General features: G+C 45.0%; 1 protein-coding gene across 2 annotated transcripts in view; it reads left to right on the top strand.

Annotated features, from left to right (window-relative positions):
* TMEM241 (transmembrane protein 241) overlaps nt 1-15449 on the top strand; it is a 115168-nt gene extending 99719 nt beyond the window's left edge. Inside the window, exons 14-16 of one of the 2 annotated variants that reach the window (XR_010021491.1) lie at nt 4520-4584; nt 14983-15156; nt 15250-15449. Coding sequence is in view for 1 of the 2 variants with exons in the window: in XM_063076975.1 (XP_062933045.1) it covers nt 4520-4584; nt 14983-15043 (126 nt within the window). In the remaining variant the exon portion in view is untranslated. Of the gene's footprint in view, nt 1-4519; nt 4585-14982 lie in introns of both variants that reach the window. The other variant, XM_063076975.1, reaches the window with a different exon arrangement.
* Nucleotides 15450-18342: the final 2893 nt, after the last annotated feature.

Raw genomic sequence — 18342 nt, 5'->3', positions numbered from 1 at the left:
AAGGAGCTGGAAGTTAGGAATTAAAGTTATGCTTCTTGTGTCACACATACACCGCAAACCCCAGTGCATTCCTTTGCAAGCCTCTAAGGTATTCCAGAATCACAAGAGACTCTTCCATTTCCTGTTTTACCCTTTTGTTTTTAAATGCTTCTTTTGTGCTTAATGATAAGATATTTTGTTTCATTGTTGAACCATATGCTCCTACATATTTTTCAGAACAAATTTTGAGCTTTCAAGCACAAGAAAAACCTCTCCCTTGGAGCTGGCTCTCCAAAGGAGCAAAGAGGAAGTCACTACCAAGCCTGTTACGTGGTCCTGTGCTCTCCAGAGATAATCAGTGGCTCCCATTCTTTCCAGCCTTTGTTGGATGCCGCCTGAGCCAGGCTCTGCGCCATTGAGCTCCGTGCCGGGAGGGCTTCCAAGTCTTTGACCTCAGGAGCTCACAATCTAGAGAGGAGAGATAGACTTGTACATAGATCAGTGGTTAACAAGTATAATGGGAGACAGCTAGTGGGGCTGTCATGCAGGTAGCAATCAAGTCCTGTGGGGAGAACAGGTCAAGTAATAGAGTCACTTGAGGAAGGTTCCTGAGGAGCCATCATTTCAGAAAGGTCTCGCCAGAGGCCTTGAAGATTTAGTTAGGCAAAGTCGGGGGAAGGCCTAAGATTTAAGAATTCAGGCAGACAGAAAGATATAGATTTGTGTGTGTGTGCATGTGTGTGTTAAAATAAACATAAGATTTACCATTTTAGTCATTTTTAAGTGGACAGTTCAGTGGCATTACATACATTCACATTATTGTGCAGCCATCACCACATTTATCTCTGCAAATTTTTCTTCTTCCCAAACTGAAACTCTGTGCCCATTAAACAGTAGCTCCCCGTTTCCTGCTCCTCCCGGGCCCTGGTAACCACCACTCAACTTTTTGTCTTTAAGAGTTTGATGTCTCTAGGTAACTTAGATAAGGGGAATCACACAGTATTTGTCCTTCTGCGTCTGGCTGATTTCACTTAGCATCATGTCCTCAAGGTTCATCCATGTTATATTGTGAATCAGAATTTCCTTCCTTTTTAAGGCTAGATAATATTGCATTGTAGATATGCAGCACATTTTGTTTATCCATTCATCCTCAGTGGACACTTGGATTGCTTCCAACTTTGGCTATTGTGAATAATGCTGCTATGAACATGGGTGTACAAATATGTTTGGTGCTGATAACACCAAGGTCCAGGGTTTAATCCCTGTACCAGCTAGCTGTCAAACAAAAACAACAAAAACAAACAAAAAAACCCCCACAAATATCTGTTTCAGTCTCTGCTTTTTTTTTTTTTTTTTTTTTTTAAAGAGAGAAAAGACTGTATGGAGCTTGTGTGGACCCTTTCTGAGTTTGTGGCTGTGAGTGAAGGTTGACTTTGGAGTCAAGGCCTTGGTTCTACTTCTCACTGCCACAGACTAGCTGGGTCCCTGGAGCACGCCACACACCATTCTGGGTCATGTCTCTCCACCTGTGAGCAAAGGGAGTCCCTTGCCCCTCTCAGGCTCTGCCCCTCGGGTGACTACATGTGGGACGTTCTGTACTCAGCCTTGGCACACTCAGCCGCTCCTGGAATTAGGAGTTGAGTGGACCCTCGGTGTGAGTAGATTTAACATTCACACTTTCTTGAGCAACCCTGAACACCCACGGTGTCCAGAAACCTATCATTTTGCTGAGATATGAACTTGAACTTCATACATGGTCAGGGCGATGTGTGGGAGCGACTCCCTCGTGGGTGTGCCCAGCTGGCCAGCTTTGCAGTGTTGCCTCTCTGCAGGCGTGTCGGCTGCTGCTCGTCCTTTCTTATGAAGTGACTTTTATGAAGTGGTAGGACTTTGGTGACTGTGTGTGTGTGAAAATGCCTCCAAGAAGAGAGCTAACTGCTGGGGCTAGTAATGGAAGTAAAAGAAAGTGGGGGAGCCTGAGAAACCGATAGTTCTTCCTGAATACATTAAAAAGTGGCCCGTCTACTCCACAGTAGCTCTGCGGAGCAAACTGCCTCTGTACACATTCTCTACAGAAATAAGACAAACCTTGTGAAATTTCAGTGAGTGTGTCAGCCAGCAGAAAACGTCCTCACTGAGAGAGGAAACTTGAGAGAAGTCTGAGAAAGTGGCCCAGGAGAGAGGCTGGAGGCTATACTGACACTCGCAGGAAGTATGCAGGGCGAAGGCACCAGTGTGGCACTAAAGCAACCTTATTTTCAAGTAAGGGCTGGCTTGAACATTGTAAAATGTGTTTTTCTTGCAAAAGTTGCAGTTAATAGGGATAAGCAGCGTAGCTCTCTGTCTCACAGCAGACATGATTCTTCCTATGCTAGAGCAGCTCATGAGAGAACACAGGCACAATTCCCAGGCTGTGAGTGTGGCAGGGCACAATGAGGTGTCCCCCTTCACAGGCTGGTCTGAAAGTCATGTGAAGAGGCAATCAGATAGTAAGGAGAGAAGCCAATCAAAGGAGGCTTTGAATTGCTGGTCAAAAGGGCAAAGGAGATACAGATAATGGTGAAGAAATGAAAGAGGCAAGCTGAGTCCTTCATGAATTCAGTGAATCGTTCCATTGTGCCAAGCTGTGCACACAGCAAACATCTACCTACCAGTGGGATGGAGCCTTTTCCAGCAATTCCAAGAAAGACATCTCCATTGGCACCATCCCAGGAAATGTTTAAGAAGTTGAGAAAGGAAAGAAGGATTAACAAGATAGTTAACTTTGGTCAAGACTAAGGAAGGAAAAGAAAAATGAAAATAAGAATAAAAAGGAAGGCAGTAAAAACAGGCACAAAGGATATAAAATAGTATTTCTCCAAATGGCTAAATGTTAATGAATTGGAAAATCTCCATGAAATACATTTTGGGGAAAAGTGAAAATGGAAAACTTGCAACAAGGAGAAAGAGAAGACCGGATTAGGACAGTGTCCATTAAAGGCCATCCCCAGCTAGAAGCTCCAGGAGCCTTCAAGTCAGGGTTCACTTTCATGGTCAGAATTGTCTTTATCCTTTGCAAGAAAATAAGCAGGGAAGCTGATGAACCCACTTAATATGGTTAGTATAACCTTGTTTCCAAAACCAGACAATTGTATTGCAAGGTAATAAAATTTTAGGCCTATTTCATTTGTGACCATAGATGCAGAAATCCTAGATCAAATGTTAAATTTAAAAAAAGAGAGAAAGAAACAGCTGTCATTCATCATGCTCTTTAAGAAAAAACCCACCACTCACTACTTTGAGAACTCTTTTCCCTTATCATTTGTGTTCCGCTTTGCAATCATCTCTCTGGCCCTTTTTTTCCTTCTTTATTGCCCCTGAAGACAATACACAGGTCTTTTTTGTAGTCAGCGTCTTTGCTGCAAATCACGAGAACAGGGCAAACAGAAAATGATCTCAGTGGGTAAACTATTGAAGTTCCAAAATCTCACCAAGTTTATATGCTTAAGGTTCTAGGTTTGTAGTTTTGACTTCTTTCTGAGATGGTCAATGAGAGATGGTCAATGAGTGAGGAAGAGGATAATTAAACACGTCCTTCCTCCTGGCCATTCCCACATGGAGACCTGCAGAGGCCTCCAGGGCAGCATATTAAGGTCCTTGAGTGAGATGAAATTTGGCATTTCTGAGGATCTCCAGCCAAGTGACCCTCATCCCAACATGGCCTGTTTCCCACTTCTCACTGCAGGAAAGCAGGTCCTTAGGGTACCTTCCTGTGGGAAGCCGTTTTAACCTGCAGAACACAGAATTCCAGAAGCAAGGAACATCTTTTATGAAGCAGACGTTCCAAGTGTGGACAGAGTTGGGCCACTGGTTCACACACACTCTTTGTGCCAGCTGTTTAGAGGCACCCCTGGAGTGTGAGCCTCTAGATTGCCATTCCTAAGAGACTTTTGGAATTTCTGGCTCTGAGAGATGTGGGGGGAACTTCTCTCTCCTTTGGCTTCTAGACATTTGCAAATAATTAGTTAATGATTTAATTGCTCCCTTCTCCAGGTTGCTTTGAATGTGTGTCATAGGCCAGAAAGATGGGTACATTAGGCGAGGTGGGAGAGATGTGGTAGGGGCAAAGGCAGGTTGACAGGTAAGTTTTTATCTGGAGGATTGGGGAACAGGTTAATGAGCACCCCTGACTTTGAAGATGAATTCTGCATCACTTAGACAAGATGAAAATGAGTGTTCTTCATGCACCCCCATCCTGGAGAGAGCTGAGGGAAATGTTGGCTGTGTGCCTCTTTTAAAGAGTTTGGAAGCTAAATGCTTCTCTGAAGATTCCGACCTCCCAAACAGACCAGAAGTTAACTTTTTCTATACCACATGCTTTGATCAGAGGTAGCACTAAATACAGGGAACTAGGAAGTGTGTGGGGAAATGGACATGAAGTGGGAAGAAATGGCTAATGTTGGGGATCTGAACTAATACGAACTAAGCTTGTGAAAAATACCTCTGAAGGTTGCTGGAGTCCTGCTGCTCTGATGACCTTTTGTTGAAATTATTTCTGCAGGTAATCACAGCTGGTTTATCAATATTGCTGTTTGATGTTATCCTGACCAGTGCAACCGTGGGGTGGTAAGTCTTTTGCACAGAGAGGAACTACAAATTAGTTTTTTGGGTTTCATCATGATACTAATTTTGGCCCTCAAATGTTGAAGGAAGGATATGTATTTGGTGTATGTCTCCATCCAAATGTAAATCCCATGTTGGCGAAGGTTTCTTTTAAAAAAAAACTATTTTATTGACATATAAATATGTGCGCATTCAGAAGGGTATGTATATCATAAATACACAATTTGATAGGGCCGAGCCCGTGGCGCACTCGGAAGAGTGTGGCGCTGGGAGCGCAGCAACGCTTCTGCCGCGGGTTCGGATCCTATATAGGTATGGCCAGTGCACTCACTGGCTGAGTGCCGGTCACGAAAAAGATAAATACACAATTTGGTGAACTTTCACAAACGGAACATTCCATACATATTGTACCCAGCATTTGCCCATTCACATAAAAGTAGACACTGTTGGTGAACCATTACCCACATATGCATATATACATACATATATATGTATATGTATGTATGTGTGTGTGTATATGTGAGTGTGTATGTGTATATATGCGTGTGTACAGGGGAGGCTTGTGGGAGATGAGGCTGGAGAGGTGGCAGTAGTAGATGAGGTGGCAGACCGTGTGGGGCTGTGAAGTCCATTGGAAGGGCTTGGCTCTACCTGAGAGAGCTGGGAAGCTCCCATGTTAAAGATGCATCCCTCTGCCGTGTGGAGAACAGGCGGTGGCGGGTGCGCGGAGGAATCAGAAAGATCAGACAGGGCTCTGGCGAGGATCTACGTGCAAGATGATGGTGACTGGGATCAGGCTGCAAGCTATGGAGGTGGCAAGAAGTGCTAGGATATCTGAGGCAATAGGACTTGAGAGAAAGAAGGGTTGAGGATGGCTTATAGGCTTTGGGCCCGAGCAATCGGAAGAAAGAAGTTGCCTTTCACAGAGATGGGGACTAATGTGTGAAGAGCAGAGGTTTGCAAGGTGGCAGTGGAGTCGTATCGGAGGTGGTTTGGACATAGTTAAGCTGAGGTGCCCATTATACCTGGGATGGAGATGTCAGTAGGTAGTTGGCTCAGTCGGTGTGGGAGGCAGGGGAGGGGTGAGCCTTTCTGTGCCTTGACCATGGTGTGCACATTCCCACCAGAGCCTTTGGGCTCATCCACTCAGCCCGGGATGCTTCTTCCCAGCATGTAGTTGGCTGCTAACCTTTCATCCTCCATCCAGGTGACCTCAGAGAGGCTTTCCTGACCATACCCTAGGTAAACCCCCCTAGCTGTTTCCTATTGCCTGGTTTATTTCCTTCCTGACAGCGCTGCCCTTGGTGACCTTGTCTGTTTATTGTTCTACTGGTTGGGGTCTTCCTCCCTCAGAGAAGGAGCGCAGTAGGACTCCGGGGTGGCAGGAGAGAGCTGGAGAAGGGCATCCAGTGAAGGAGGACTGGAGCAGGTGGACCCTTTGGAAGATGGCCAGGGCAGCCGGGGTGGGGGAGGATGGCTATGGAAACGTGGTGACCTGCCATCTGCAGGAGGACCTGAAGAGGTAGATGTGGCCGTTGTGATGTGAGTTCAGGACACACCTTCTGGAGAAGGCCACACAGCCAGCACCATAGCCCTTGAAGCCTGCAGCTCACGAGGAGGGTTTGGCTGACTGATGACAAGGTCATGTAGAGTCTGCTCAAGGAAATGTAACTGCCACAGCATGACTCAGTGTGGCCAGTGCTCCTAGGCTCGCCTGTGTCAGGAAACAAGCCCTTTGAACTTGTGCGGGACCATGTATCTCTTGCTGGAGGGCCAGTTGGTCATGACCGCATTAGGGACAGAATGAAGCGATCATGTGGGTTTCACTTCTGCACTCTCTACCCAAGACTCTGCCTATTGGAGAGCTGACTGGTTACGAGTTTTATCTCCTCCAGATCGCTAATGTTCAGGCCATGGACGGGTCAGACCGTGGGTTTCAGCTGTGGTCTGCAGGGGGTGCTTACGCCGGGGAGGCAGTAGCACAGTTGAGACTGTGAAACTGCTCATTGCCGCGCTCATCAACGGGCATGTGCTAATTTGCCGAATGTGCACTTAGTGTTTTTAAACAACAGTCATATGTACTATCTGGAAGATGTTGAAAATAATACAAAAATACATCAAGTAGAAAGGAAAGGTCTCTCGTCCTTCACTGCCTTGGTCGCCTCTCCCCAGAAATGACCACAGTTTGGTCTCACAGTGAGAGCACTGTCCAGTGTTGGTCAGGGATTATATTCCAGGTTCCCTGACCAGGTTTTCCCTCCAGGGAGGGATTAGATTTGCAGGCCCAGCCACAACAATGTTTCCTAAAATGAAGCCACACTGAATGGTGCTTGGCAGGCGAGACACCATGTTGTTTCATGTGAATAGTTCCATCCTTGGTCAATTTTTGGCCAGCCTCCAGGTGCCGGCTGGTGACATATAGCTTTCCTGCCTATGACCCTGTGCTCCCTACCAGGCCCGAGTCACTAGTGCAGCACATCGTGTAGAATGACTCACATTTGTTGTTACTGTTCACTGGTCTTCTCTCTTTTGTTTTAAAAAGAAAAATAAGCCTTGGGCCACTTTAGGGTAATGTTTCTTTCCATCCCAGGTTCGAATTATCGTGTGGCAGGTTTTTTTCCCCCACAGGATGGCACTACAAAATTGAAGTGTGGACAAGTTTTAGAATGGGTTTTTACATTTCTTTACCAGTACTGTCAGGAAAGAAGAGGCATGTTATTGCTTACCTTTGCCCAAGTAAAGCATGGCTCTAGAAAGTATTTTTCCCTATGCCTGGGATCAGAGTGATCCCAATAGCTCATTCCTCTGTCACCCCTCTCCCCCCCATTTTTCTGCATTTGTTTACAAGCTGGACCTGCTGAATTGTCACTTGTTCAACTCAGGACTGCAGTGCTGGTTGGTGGGGGCTGGCACAGTGTCTGGGTGTGCCCGGATGTGCCCATGCCAGCTTCCCATCTTCCAAGCCTTCTTGTGGGAAATGCCCTTGGGTGCTGTCATAGTTACAGTAACAACAGTGTTACTTTTAAACATCAGTAGGAGGTTCTGATGGGATAAAGTGAGGGGCAGGGCCAGTAGCCCTGTGGAATGCCAGGATAAGGAAGTCCAAGAGGTGAGCTCGCACCTGGTGGGGCCCTGGGCTGAAAAGCTTCGTTCAGTAAACAGATATTTACCAAGGGCTTAATATGTGCCAGGAACCACTCTTTTATAAAAGTAAAAAATGACTGCCTTTGTGGTGTCTGTAGATGCTTATCTCCCTGCCTGAGGCTAAGGTCATCTCAGACTGACAGAAATCAATATTTTTGCTCATGACACTCAGAATAAGGGATTCCCAACCTCTCTCAGAAGCTGCTAATGGGGGCATTTCCTGCCCCAAGAAGAAAAATGGAAAGAAAAGAAAAATTAGGAACTACCCCTACACCTTCCTTTTCTTCTTGTTCCTTCTCCTGTCTCCCCTCTTCCTTCTAATCATAAATACTAACCATTTATTGAGCAAGTACTATGCTTTAAACATTTTTACTTTAATACTATCTTATTTACTTTTACAACCACTCTCTGAGTTACTCACATTTTAAAGATGAAGAAGCTAAGGTTCGGAGACATTTAAATGATTTTCCCAGGATTTTCTAGCTGCTAGGTAATTGGACCGGGATTCAAACTCAGGTCTCTGTGTATACAAAGCCCCATAACCTGCCAGAGCTGATTTGAGAAACACTAAGGAATTACTGGCAGTATAGGTAATGTGTAAGTGGAAGCTTGTAAGGGAGGTGTAAGGGAAATTGGCCCAAATGTTTCTCTTGCCACCAGTGTGATCATCTGTAAAGAGCATCTAGAGGAGTCAACAGCTAAACAGAGAGAGCATTACCCAGGTCAGAGCAGTTCTACTTCTGGTTCAGGGGCTGACTCGGCAAACTGAGAATGTCCAGTGGAACATTTTGAGGCAAAAAATCTCACTGTCTTAGATTTTTAATTCCATAGCTATAATCCTATCAATTGGTTATATTTATTGAGTGACTGCTGCATGCAAAGTATGTGGAAGCCATTGAGAAGTATAAGACATCATCCAACCCTAAAGGGATATGCAGGGGAAAGGAAAGTCAAAAAGATAATTTATGGGATGGAGAGGCCCAATGCATGGGAGAGAGGACAGGAGTGCTTGGTAGGGAGGGCCTTGGACCTGGCTTGAAACTGGGATGCATAGAAGGGAGAGGATTAGCTAAGTGGAGGGAGAGGATTCGGTCCCTCTCACCCAGGGGAAGCAGGTCACGAGGGAGGGGTGGGACATGTCCATGGGGAGACTCAACAGTTTGTAACTGGAGCTGGGCTGTGGGGCAAGAGCTAATCCCAGCTCCCTCCTCCTTCCCCCGCACCTGTCCCCCAGGCAGTGAGGCCACATATGGTGGCAGACTGACATCCGAAAACCCAACCTCCGAGAGCAGGAACCTTTATCTCCTGGTACGTCCTGAGACTCTTCCCCAGATTTGTGTATGCTAACCTCCATGGTGTTAGTCTAAATTTTCAACAGTATTTTTCTTTCTTACAAATAAGCCCTCACTGACCATATTTTGTACAGAATTTCAAAACAAACTAAAGAAACCCAGGCATTGAACTGAGCCTGAGAAATAAGCAAGACAGCTCTCCAGTGGCGAGGAAATGCAGAGTGGGAATATCGAGGCGGCATTAGTCGGTAAGAGGCTGTGTCTTCAGGCTGCTTCACGTCCTGTGAACTTTATGGTATGCCATGAGCAAAGTGGAAAGAAAGGCTTTGTGTACCCAAATCAAGGGAATAGCATGTGCCATTATTGCAGAAGGAACCTTGACTTTGGAATTTCCTGATTTTTGAGAACTCTTGAGGTTAAGAATGGTATGTTTTCAGCCTCAAAGAATTTTCCAACCACAAAGCAAACCACCAGAAGAGTGTCAGGCCATACTTCAGATTTTCTGTCTGGCACAGAGCTGGTCTGTATTGTCTGTAGACTGGGTGTGTTCAAGCCATAGTGACCAGCTCTGAGATCCTGGGTGGGGGTGAGCTCGTCCCTGTCGCATGGGAGTTTAGACTGACCAGAAGTCACAAAGGGTGGGGGCTGCAGGCCTGTTTTGTCTGGGCCTACTGTATTTGCCTGTACAGTTATTGTTTCTTGTGTTTTGCTTTTCAAATTTTAGATTAGTCATCAACATTTAGAAATTGGGCAATTTCCTCATACATGTCCAGATTTCCAGATTCTTTTGAAAATGTGGAACAGCTGTTAATGTCGGGCCTGCACTTGCACACGGCAGCAGCTGCTGGGCTGCGTAGAGGCTGTGTCTCCAGGCTCTTTCACATCCTGTGAGTGCTGTAGTGTGCCCTCAGCTCACTACAGCATGTGAGCGTGTGCTGTCCCTCGGCTAGCTGAGATGGGAGGCCCTGCCTGCTTCTGTCCTTACAACCATTTGTTGGTACAGTCATTCATTCCACAACGGTGCAGTGCTGGGCTCTGAGGCTACACTGTCCTAACATCCATTTGCTGGTAGAGTCATTCATTCCATAGTGATGCGGTGCTGGGCTCTGAGGCTACAGAGGTAAGGAAGACACAGTCCCTGACCCCAGCGAGGTCCCCATCTAGGGAATCAGTGTTCATTTACATGTCATTGTCCACCTTTTTGAGTGGGCAACAGCTTACCTGTACAAAATAGGCTATCTAAAGTAGGGTTTCTCACCCTCAGCTCTGTTGACACTTTGGGCCGGATAATTCTTTGTTAGAGGGGACTGTCTTGTGCCTTATAGAATGTCTAGCAGCAAACCTGAACCCCAATCCACTAGATGCCAGTAGCACCCCCTGAGTTATAGCAACCAAAAATGTCTCCAGACATTGCCAAGTGTCCTTGGGTTGGGGAGTGGGCAGGGCAAAATCCCCCCACTTGGGAATCACTAATCTAAAGTTGACGACGGCTAAAATTTTATCAAGGCCTTAAGGAACTTGCTCATTTCCTAATTAGAGATTTGGATCAGCTTGAGCGTCAGGTCTTCTGCAGCCACTCCCACCTGCTCTGTTTCTGGCTCTGTACACAGTTGCCATGCTGAATGACAGGGGTGCAGGCTTCATCTCACCCACAAGGCTGTGAGCAGCTCTAGGAGAGGGGCCACATCTCATTCACTTTGCATCCCTAGATCTAGCACCGAGAGCTTGCTGAATAAACAGTGAGTGGCCAGCCTTCTAAATATCATATCCAAGAACAATTAATGCTGGTTGATTTTTAAAGTCTTTAATTAAAAGCAACTGCTTGTGTCCACCCAATTATCTTGTTTTCAAACATAAAAACAGTCTGTTTCAAGCCTAGTAATTTAAATATCCATATTCATATTTAATTATTCATTTTCTGATTAACAGTTTCATATATTCATATATATTTCATATATTGATATTAATTCCTTCTATTTCAAAATTTCAGAAAGGAGATTAAACACATACAGAAGAGAAAGTTTCTGACCTATGAGCAGTATCTCTGTCAAGTAGAATTAGATGTGGTGCCCGCTCTCTGAATCCCGTTTCGGACTATGAGAGTGATCCTTCTCTTTGGAATAGTTTAGGTACAAGGAGAAAAAGGAATAACCAAAATGCAATCAGATTCTGTGATCACCTTCTCCTTTGCCCATCATTTATTGAGTCTGCCATTGATCACAGGTCAACAGCCATGAGGATGGCTTGAACTTGATCCCAGCCCAAACCTCACTAACACCAAGGGGTCGTTAGAAAATGATCTCATATCTTTGAGTAAAGCTGTCTTATCCCTTTAATTTTAGGGGACTTCATAGACACTGCCCAAGTCTATAGGAAGAATGAATTTAGGGTTTAGAAAGAACTTCCCCCAACACACTCCAGAACGCCTCTAAGATGACAGTGTCTGCAATTTGTCAGATTGCCATTTGAATTAAAAATTTGAAACCCCCTTTTTAAAATGCTATTTTAGAATGGCTTCTCAATAACTCTTGCTCATACCTGTGAGATTTTATCTATCACAGCTTATCAGATTATACTGTCATTTAGCAAGGCCCTGAGGGAATGGGACATTGGGCAGATGTATTTCAGTGAGGAAGAGAGAAAAAAGCAAAAATAGTTTGGGATACAGATAGGAGAAGGGGAGCAATATAACAATTCAAGTGTTCATGGAATAAATATTTATTGGGTGCTGCATTAGCTGCTGGGCCTGCAGCCAGGAAAAGGATACAGTCTCCATCCTCTGTCTAGTGAGTTCAGTAGGAATTTATTGAATAACCACAATAATAAATGTAAAATTGAGATGGGGCCTTTGGTTCCCCGTAAGAGGAAAGGGAAGGGCTGGAGAGGCACTGAAAAGAAACCCTGCAAGAGAAGCTGGTGATGGATAGTTCTGGCCGTGTGTGCTCTGCAGTCTGATGTTTATGCCTTAGTCACATGCAGTGTGTTCATTTCTGGAATGATGGGGATTACAAGATCTGCAAACAGTTCAGTCAAGCTCTGTCTTAAATAGTTGTAATGCTATTAAGATTCCTGGACCCTGTGTCAGCTTCTCCTGCAGTTTAGAAAACAACATCAAAGCTCACCTCCCTGGCTGTCTCAACGGTAAAGCAACCTGAGGTTTGTTTTCATTTTAGCACTCACTAAGCTCCTCGGGCATTTCATAAAATAGCTCAGCCAGAGGGACCAGTGCAGGGTGATTAGGCTCGGCATTGTGTGAGGCTGTGGGAGGGAAGGTGGCACTGGGCCAGCCACTGCCCCGCTCTGCCCTCTACTGATTAAAGGGGATTAGTGGAAAGTTTATGAAAGGACGGAGCCCCGGTTACATTTGCAGAGATAAAACCCTCCAAACCCAAGCTCCACACAGCCCTCGCATCTGGTTGCAATGACTCTGCACTTGCCCGGGGACTTGAGAAGGTGAAGGATGCGTTCTTTAAGGGATTTTGAAGGGAATGGCAATCTGCTTAAAAGGAAAAGCTGGATCTTTAGAGGACAGCCTATGTACGAAAAGAATGGCTTCTCTTTCCCAGTCACGTCTTCTCCAAAGAGAAAGGGCGAGAGAGCCTCCAGCTTCTGGGGTCCTGAACAAGGGACAAGCAGGCTCCCAACTTCACACCTGGGTTGTGTTTCAAAATATGGTCTTTTGGAACTTGGACCTCGGTTTCTCACAGAAGCAGTGCTATACATGATGGTTATAGATTAGGAAAGTCCTCAGAAATTTCAGCCACATTATTGTGAGTTAAATAGATCAATTTAGTATTACTGTTTATATTATTTCCACAGGAAAGAGGAAAGTACATTTCTCCTTGGAGCTTGAGATACCGGTATCTACCTCCCTCACCCCCCTCTTCTCCTCATCTCAGTTGTTAGCCGGGTGGGGGATATCTTCCTACCCCACCCGCCCAGTGACTGGCTCCTTGATGGGCATCTCTCTCTGCCCTTGCCTAGCGGCCTTTCGTCACCAGAGAGAGGAAATCATGGTGGTTGGGGTGATTTTCCCAATGTCTAGTGTGATGAAGGAGTAGATTTGATCTCTCTTGCTCCAGAAAGCAGGACTTGGACTTGCAGGCGAGGTTATAAGAAGCAGCTGTTGGGTCAGTATGAGGAAGAGCCTCCTCCTTGAGGGAGGGCCCATGTGTCAGGCAGTCCCCAAGGCCAGCCTTCCACAAGTGGGATGCTTGAGTCCAGTGACTCTCATCGGTGAGACAGGCTTGCTTTGCACTACAGGACGTGCCCCTCACTAGACGTCTTCAGGCAGAGGTTGGGTAGCCAGCCAATGAGGAGGATCTTGAGGAGGGGATTACTGCTCCAGGAGGGCAGTTGACTAGAAAATAATCATATTTTATTGATGGTCCATTACAGGCCAAGCACAGGGGGTGGGTTGCTTCATGTGTATTATTTCTAAGCCTCTTAATTCTTAGATGTCAGAAACTGTTAGATGTGATCATCTCCCATTATACAGATGGGAACACTAAGGCTGAGTAACATGGACAGAGTTACATAGCCAATACAGTCATGCATTGTTTAACAATGAGGATACATTCTCAGAAATGCATTGTTAGGTGATTTTGTGGTTGTGCGAACATCGTAGAGTATACCTACACAAACCTAGATGATATAGCCTAGTACCCACCTGCTATATGGTATAGAGTATGGCTCCGAGGCTACAAACCTCTACCGCATGTTACTGTACTAAATACTGTAGGCAGATGTAACACTGTGGTATTTGTGTATCTAAACATATCTGAACATAGAAACGGTACAGTAAAAATGCCATATTATAGTCTTAAGGGACCACTGTCATATATGAGGTCCATTGTTGACTGAAACTTCATTATGCTGTGTATGATGGTAAATGCCTGAGCTGAAACGGGAACTCAGGTCTGCCCAATTCTAAAGTTTATTGATTTTATATTCTCACACATGGTCAGTTCATTCCTATACTAAAAGTGGAAAATGGTGCAAGTTACCTGTATGTCAGGGTCACCCAGATAGGTGACATTTTTACCTGGGGATGTAACATGAACAGCCCGTGTGTATTTCACACATTCATCACCCCAAACATATGTTAGAAATATAGGCACCATGGCTTGAATGTATGTGTGTTATGTATGAGCATATAGGAGGATTGGGGTGTTGGGGGGTGGGTGGGAGAGGAAGGGAGGAAAAGGGTGTAATTGAAGGGCTGCTGGCACCTCTGAAAAGAGCATTTCACCCTCAGGGACCCGCCATCATTATCCCTTAGCAATGACCCAGCCAGTGCCCAGAAGAGGAATGACAAGAGATTCAGACAGACACCAGACTGTTTACTGAGAAATTTAAAATAGAAAATGAAGAAACCTTTGAATGTATTAAATTTTAGGCGTGTTAAAATATTCAACTCTTCTTTTTCTCACAGTCACCAGTTCTCCTGCTGCTTTTTCGTTTTCAAATCACTGACCATATTTCTTTCTGTGCTGGTGGGAAATTCATAAGTCCCTATTTGTATTTTCATCTTTAAATGTTCTGTTAGTATAAATGAAATAACAAGATTCAGACATTGTCACCTTAGTAATAATAAGATTATGGATACCTACGTGATTTCATATCCATTGATCTTTAGTGAAAAGCAATAGAGGGCTCTGTAGGAAGCCCTACTCCCAGGTTTCCATCAGAGAGCATTAACCTGAGCACAATTGTCCCTACTGGTCAGCATGAGTGGGACCCCAGTCCACCTGCCTCCCACCATAGAGCGGGGATTTGCCCAGAGTGATGGGCACAGTTCCTGGGCTTGACCTGGAAGCATGGCAGTCTGGGCTGATCATGAGAGTCACAGTCGCAGAATGAGGGGGGCATCCCTGCCCTCTTGGACGTGGGTACTAACAGCTCAGTCGGTCTCGGCCTCCTGGCCTGAGGGACTAGAAGGCTGACCTTATGCTGTCATTTGCAGCCTCCTGCTTGGTGGCTTTGGAGAGGCCTTGCTGATTTTCTCAGAGCAAAATGGCTCTTAAAGAAGACAGTCAAGAAGAGGAGACTCACAGATTGCCATCTGGAGGATACAGCCCTGGGCTTGGAGCTCCCTGCTGAGTGTGTCAGAAAGAGGAACAGAGTGCAGTGATACCAGGTGGGCAGCGCCAAAAACCTAGTCCTGCCCTGACCAAGTTGAATGTGGTGGTGGTTGATGATGCAAAGGTCCCACTGCATCTCATTGTTTCAGGAAGAACTTTCTGGGGTCTCCAGGCTGCTACAGAAGAATGGTTCATGTTATGTCTTACCATTTTGAGACTCTCTCTTGACCGCACTACACCCAGTTCTGCAGAAACAGAAAATACAAGATTTCCCCAGGATGGCCCTGCCCCCCTTGATTGGCCTGCAGGCCTCTGTGCACTAAACTAACAAGCTTTCAGTATGAGGCCATGTGCCGGAGGGGTTGTGCTGTATTTGGTGTTTTGTGGTTTCACTTCTTTGGAGCCCTGTCCTTTCCTTGCTGTCCTCTAGCTTGCTAGAGCCACACTCGCCTATTTGCAGCACAGAGAGAATTGCTTCTGAAGGCCTTCATCTGGGGCGGGGGCAGAGAGGAAGTTCTGGGCCAAGTAAGAAGCCTGCAAGGACATTTCAAACTCTGGGGTGAGTGATGGCCTGTTTGTGGTTGACGTTGCTGTGTATCTCCTACTTCCAAACTTCTCTTGGTTCTTGTGAACTTGTTTGGGGTGTGTTGTGTTGAATTCTGCTTTTTTTTGCCCACCATTAGATTAAGCTGGTACTAAATGGTCACCAGGAGGAATAGGGTTTATAAGCACTGAGGGATGTCCTCCCTGGGCAGGTGAAAAAAACCAAACAATAGTCGCGTATAACATATGTTCACACACACATATTTATATTTATATTCCTTAAATCTTCTAATTCATTTAATTCCCCGATGTCACAGGAGGTTTCAAATCATTGAACACTGAAGTATATTTTTCAGGCCAGATTAAAAATTGGATTAAAACCTTATTGTATTAGTCAGTTTTCTGTTGCTGATAACAGAATACCTGAAACTAGGTAGTGTATAAAGAAACAGAATTTATTTCTTACAGTTTTGGAGGCTGGGAAGTCCAAGGTCTAGGGGGCACATCTGGTGAGGGTCTTCTTGGTGGGGACTCTGTACAGAGTCCCATGGTGAAGAGGCAGCCACATGGTGAAAATGGCAAGAGCGTTTTTACGTGCTCACTTATCTCCTTATAAAGACACCAGTCTACTGATAACTCATTACACCATTACCCATTAATCCATGAATGGATTAATCCATTCATGAGGGCACAGTTCTCACCTTTCAAATACCATTTTGGGGATTAAGTTCCAACATGAGCTTTAGAGGGGACAGATGTTCAGACGATAGCACCTATACTTTACTTCTATAGGAGTCAAAAGAAATGAATTTACACTAAATGGTCCCATGATTCTAAACCCACAAAGAAGGTTTAAGAAAATAATGACTGAATATTTCTTCTCATAATAGGTTTTTTAAATACCTTGCTATTCTGCCAGGTGTCAGAGAGTTTTGGTCATTTTGAGGTGACCAGTGAGTCTTCTCTAAACAGGAAGCCAGTCCCTGTAGTATAGTATACCCATGTCATTGATGGAGACCCCCCTGTATTAGTCTGTTTCTGTTGCTTATAACAGAATACCTGAAACTGGATAATTTATAAATGAAAGAGGTTTAATTGGCTCACAATTCTGGGACAGATGCATCTGTCGTGGGCTTCAGGCTGCTTCTACTCATGGCAGAAAATGGCAGGCAGCTGGCAGGTATAAGCAGATCACATGGTGAGAGTAAGCAGAAAGAGAGAGAGCAAGAGAAAGAGAGAGAGCAAGAGGGAGAGAGGAAGGGAGGGGAAATTCCAGGGTCCTTTGAACAACCAGTTCTCGGGGAACTAATAGAGCAAGAACTCACCAACCCCCTAATCCCGGGAGGGCTTTATCTATTCATGAGGGATCTGTCCCCCATGACCCAGACAGTTCCCAACACTGCTACATTGGGGATCAGATTTCCACGTGAGCTGTGGGGGACAACATATTCAAACTCTGTCACCCTGCTTCGGCCTCTGGGAAATATGCTGTGTCTGTTCTTGGCCCCAAGAGGAATAAAGTCAGCTCAGTGGTCCTCCTTTCTGTACATTTTCTCCAACTTGTTGAGAAAAGAAAAAAAAAAAGCTTCAAATAGGAATGGATTAGGATATTTGGAACTGGAGTACCTTATATTCACTTCCTTGTCTTTTCCTGGTCTCTGCTTGTTGGTTAAGGTAAGAATGTTTAGAGTGACCTTTACACATATGTAGTTTTCAGTTTGCTTTTGTTCTTCATCTAGGATGTCAAATTTTCTATAGACTGAGGACCAAATAGAAAATCTGGGTTTAAAAGTTTCTTTACTCTTACTTTCTTTACAACCAAGGCCAGTTCTTTTCCACTTGCAGCAAGTGGCATCTGTCCAAATGTCATCTTATGCCTGTCTTTCTGAGTGCCATTTAAGCAGATGTAGGTTCCTAAGGCTGAAAAGAACCATGCAGTTATCAAGGCCAGTCCCCTGTTTCTGGCAGGACTGACCTCAAAATCTTTTGCTGAAAAGCTTTAGACCCTTTTCTTTTAAGGATCTCTAGTATTGTTTGGGGGAGAGGGGGTTGTTTGTTTTTTTGGATCACATTCCAGAGTAACATCATTTTAAAAATCTCAAGTCTCAGAACTTTGACACCAGCAAGAGGCATAGGATAAGGTGTTTCTTCAATATACTATCCTGTTTCCTTCAGTTTCAATCTGTTTTAGGGCTTTTTTCTTGAAGCTTTAAGCACCATCTTTTATGCCTGAGTTCACATGCTCAGCTTTGAGTGCAGGGTGAGCCCAGGGGTCTGTGAGACAGGGAGGGGGCTTCCCAGATCATTGCAACCCCAGCTCTCCTTTTCTCTGGCTCTCTGGGCCCAGGGTCCCCAGCGAATCTCCAGGTAACCCCACGCTCCTTCTACCCTAATGACCTGCTTAGGTCTTGATCACTTTAGTCCTTGCTGGCCCCTAGTCAAAGCTGGATGTTTTGGGTTTTTTATTTGTACAAATAAAGAATACGCTTTCTGTCAAGAGTGTCAAGTTCTGTATGATTGTGTATTATTACTAACCTGCTATGGATATGAAGAAAAATAAACCATTTATTTTCTTGGTAATTTGCCTTTCTTTCTCTTCTCTTCAACTCAGGAGGGGAGTATTGCAGAAAAGGTTGTTGTTATCCCTGGGGAGGGAGTTCCTGTGTATTTAACACAGGCCCAGACTCCTTCTACCCACA

The sequence above is a fragment of the Cynocephalus volans genome, chromosome 13 (genome assembly GCF_027409185.1).
Source record: "Cynocephalus volans isolate mCynVol1 chromosome 13, mCynVol1.pri, whole genome shotgun sequence".
NCBI lineage: Eukaryota > Metazoa > Chordata > Mammalia > Dermoptera > Cynocephalidae > Cynocephalus > Cynocephalus volans.
This window is presented reverse-complemented; position numbering and strand designations above follow the sequence as displayed.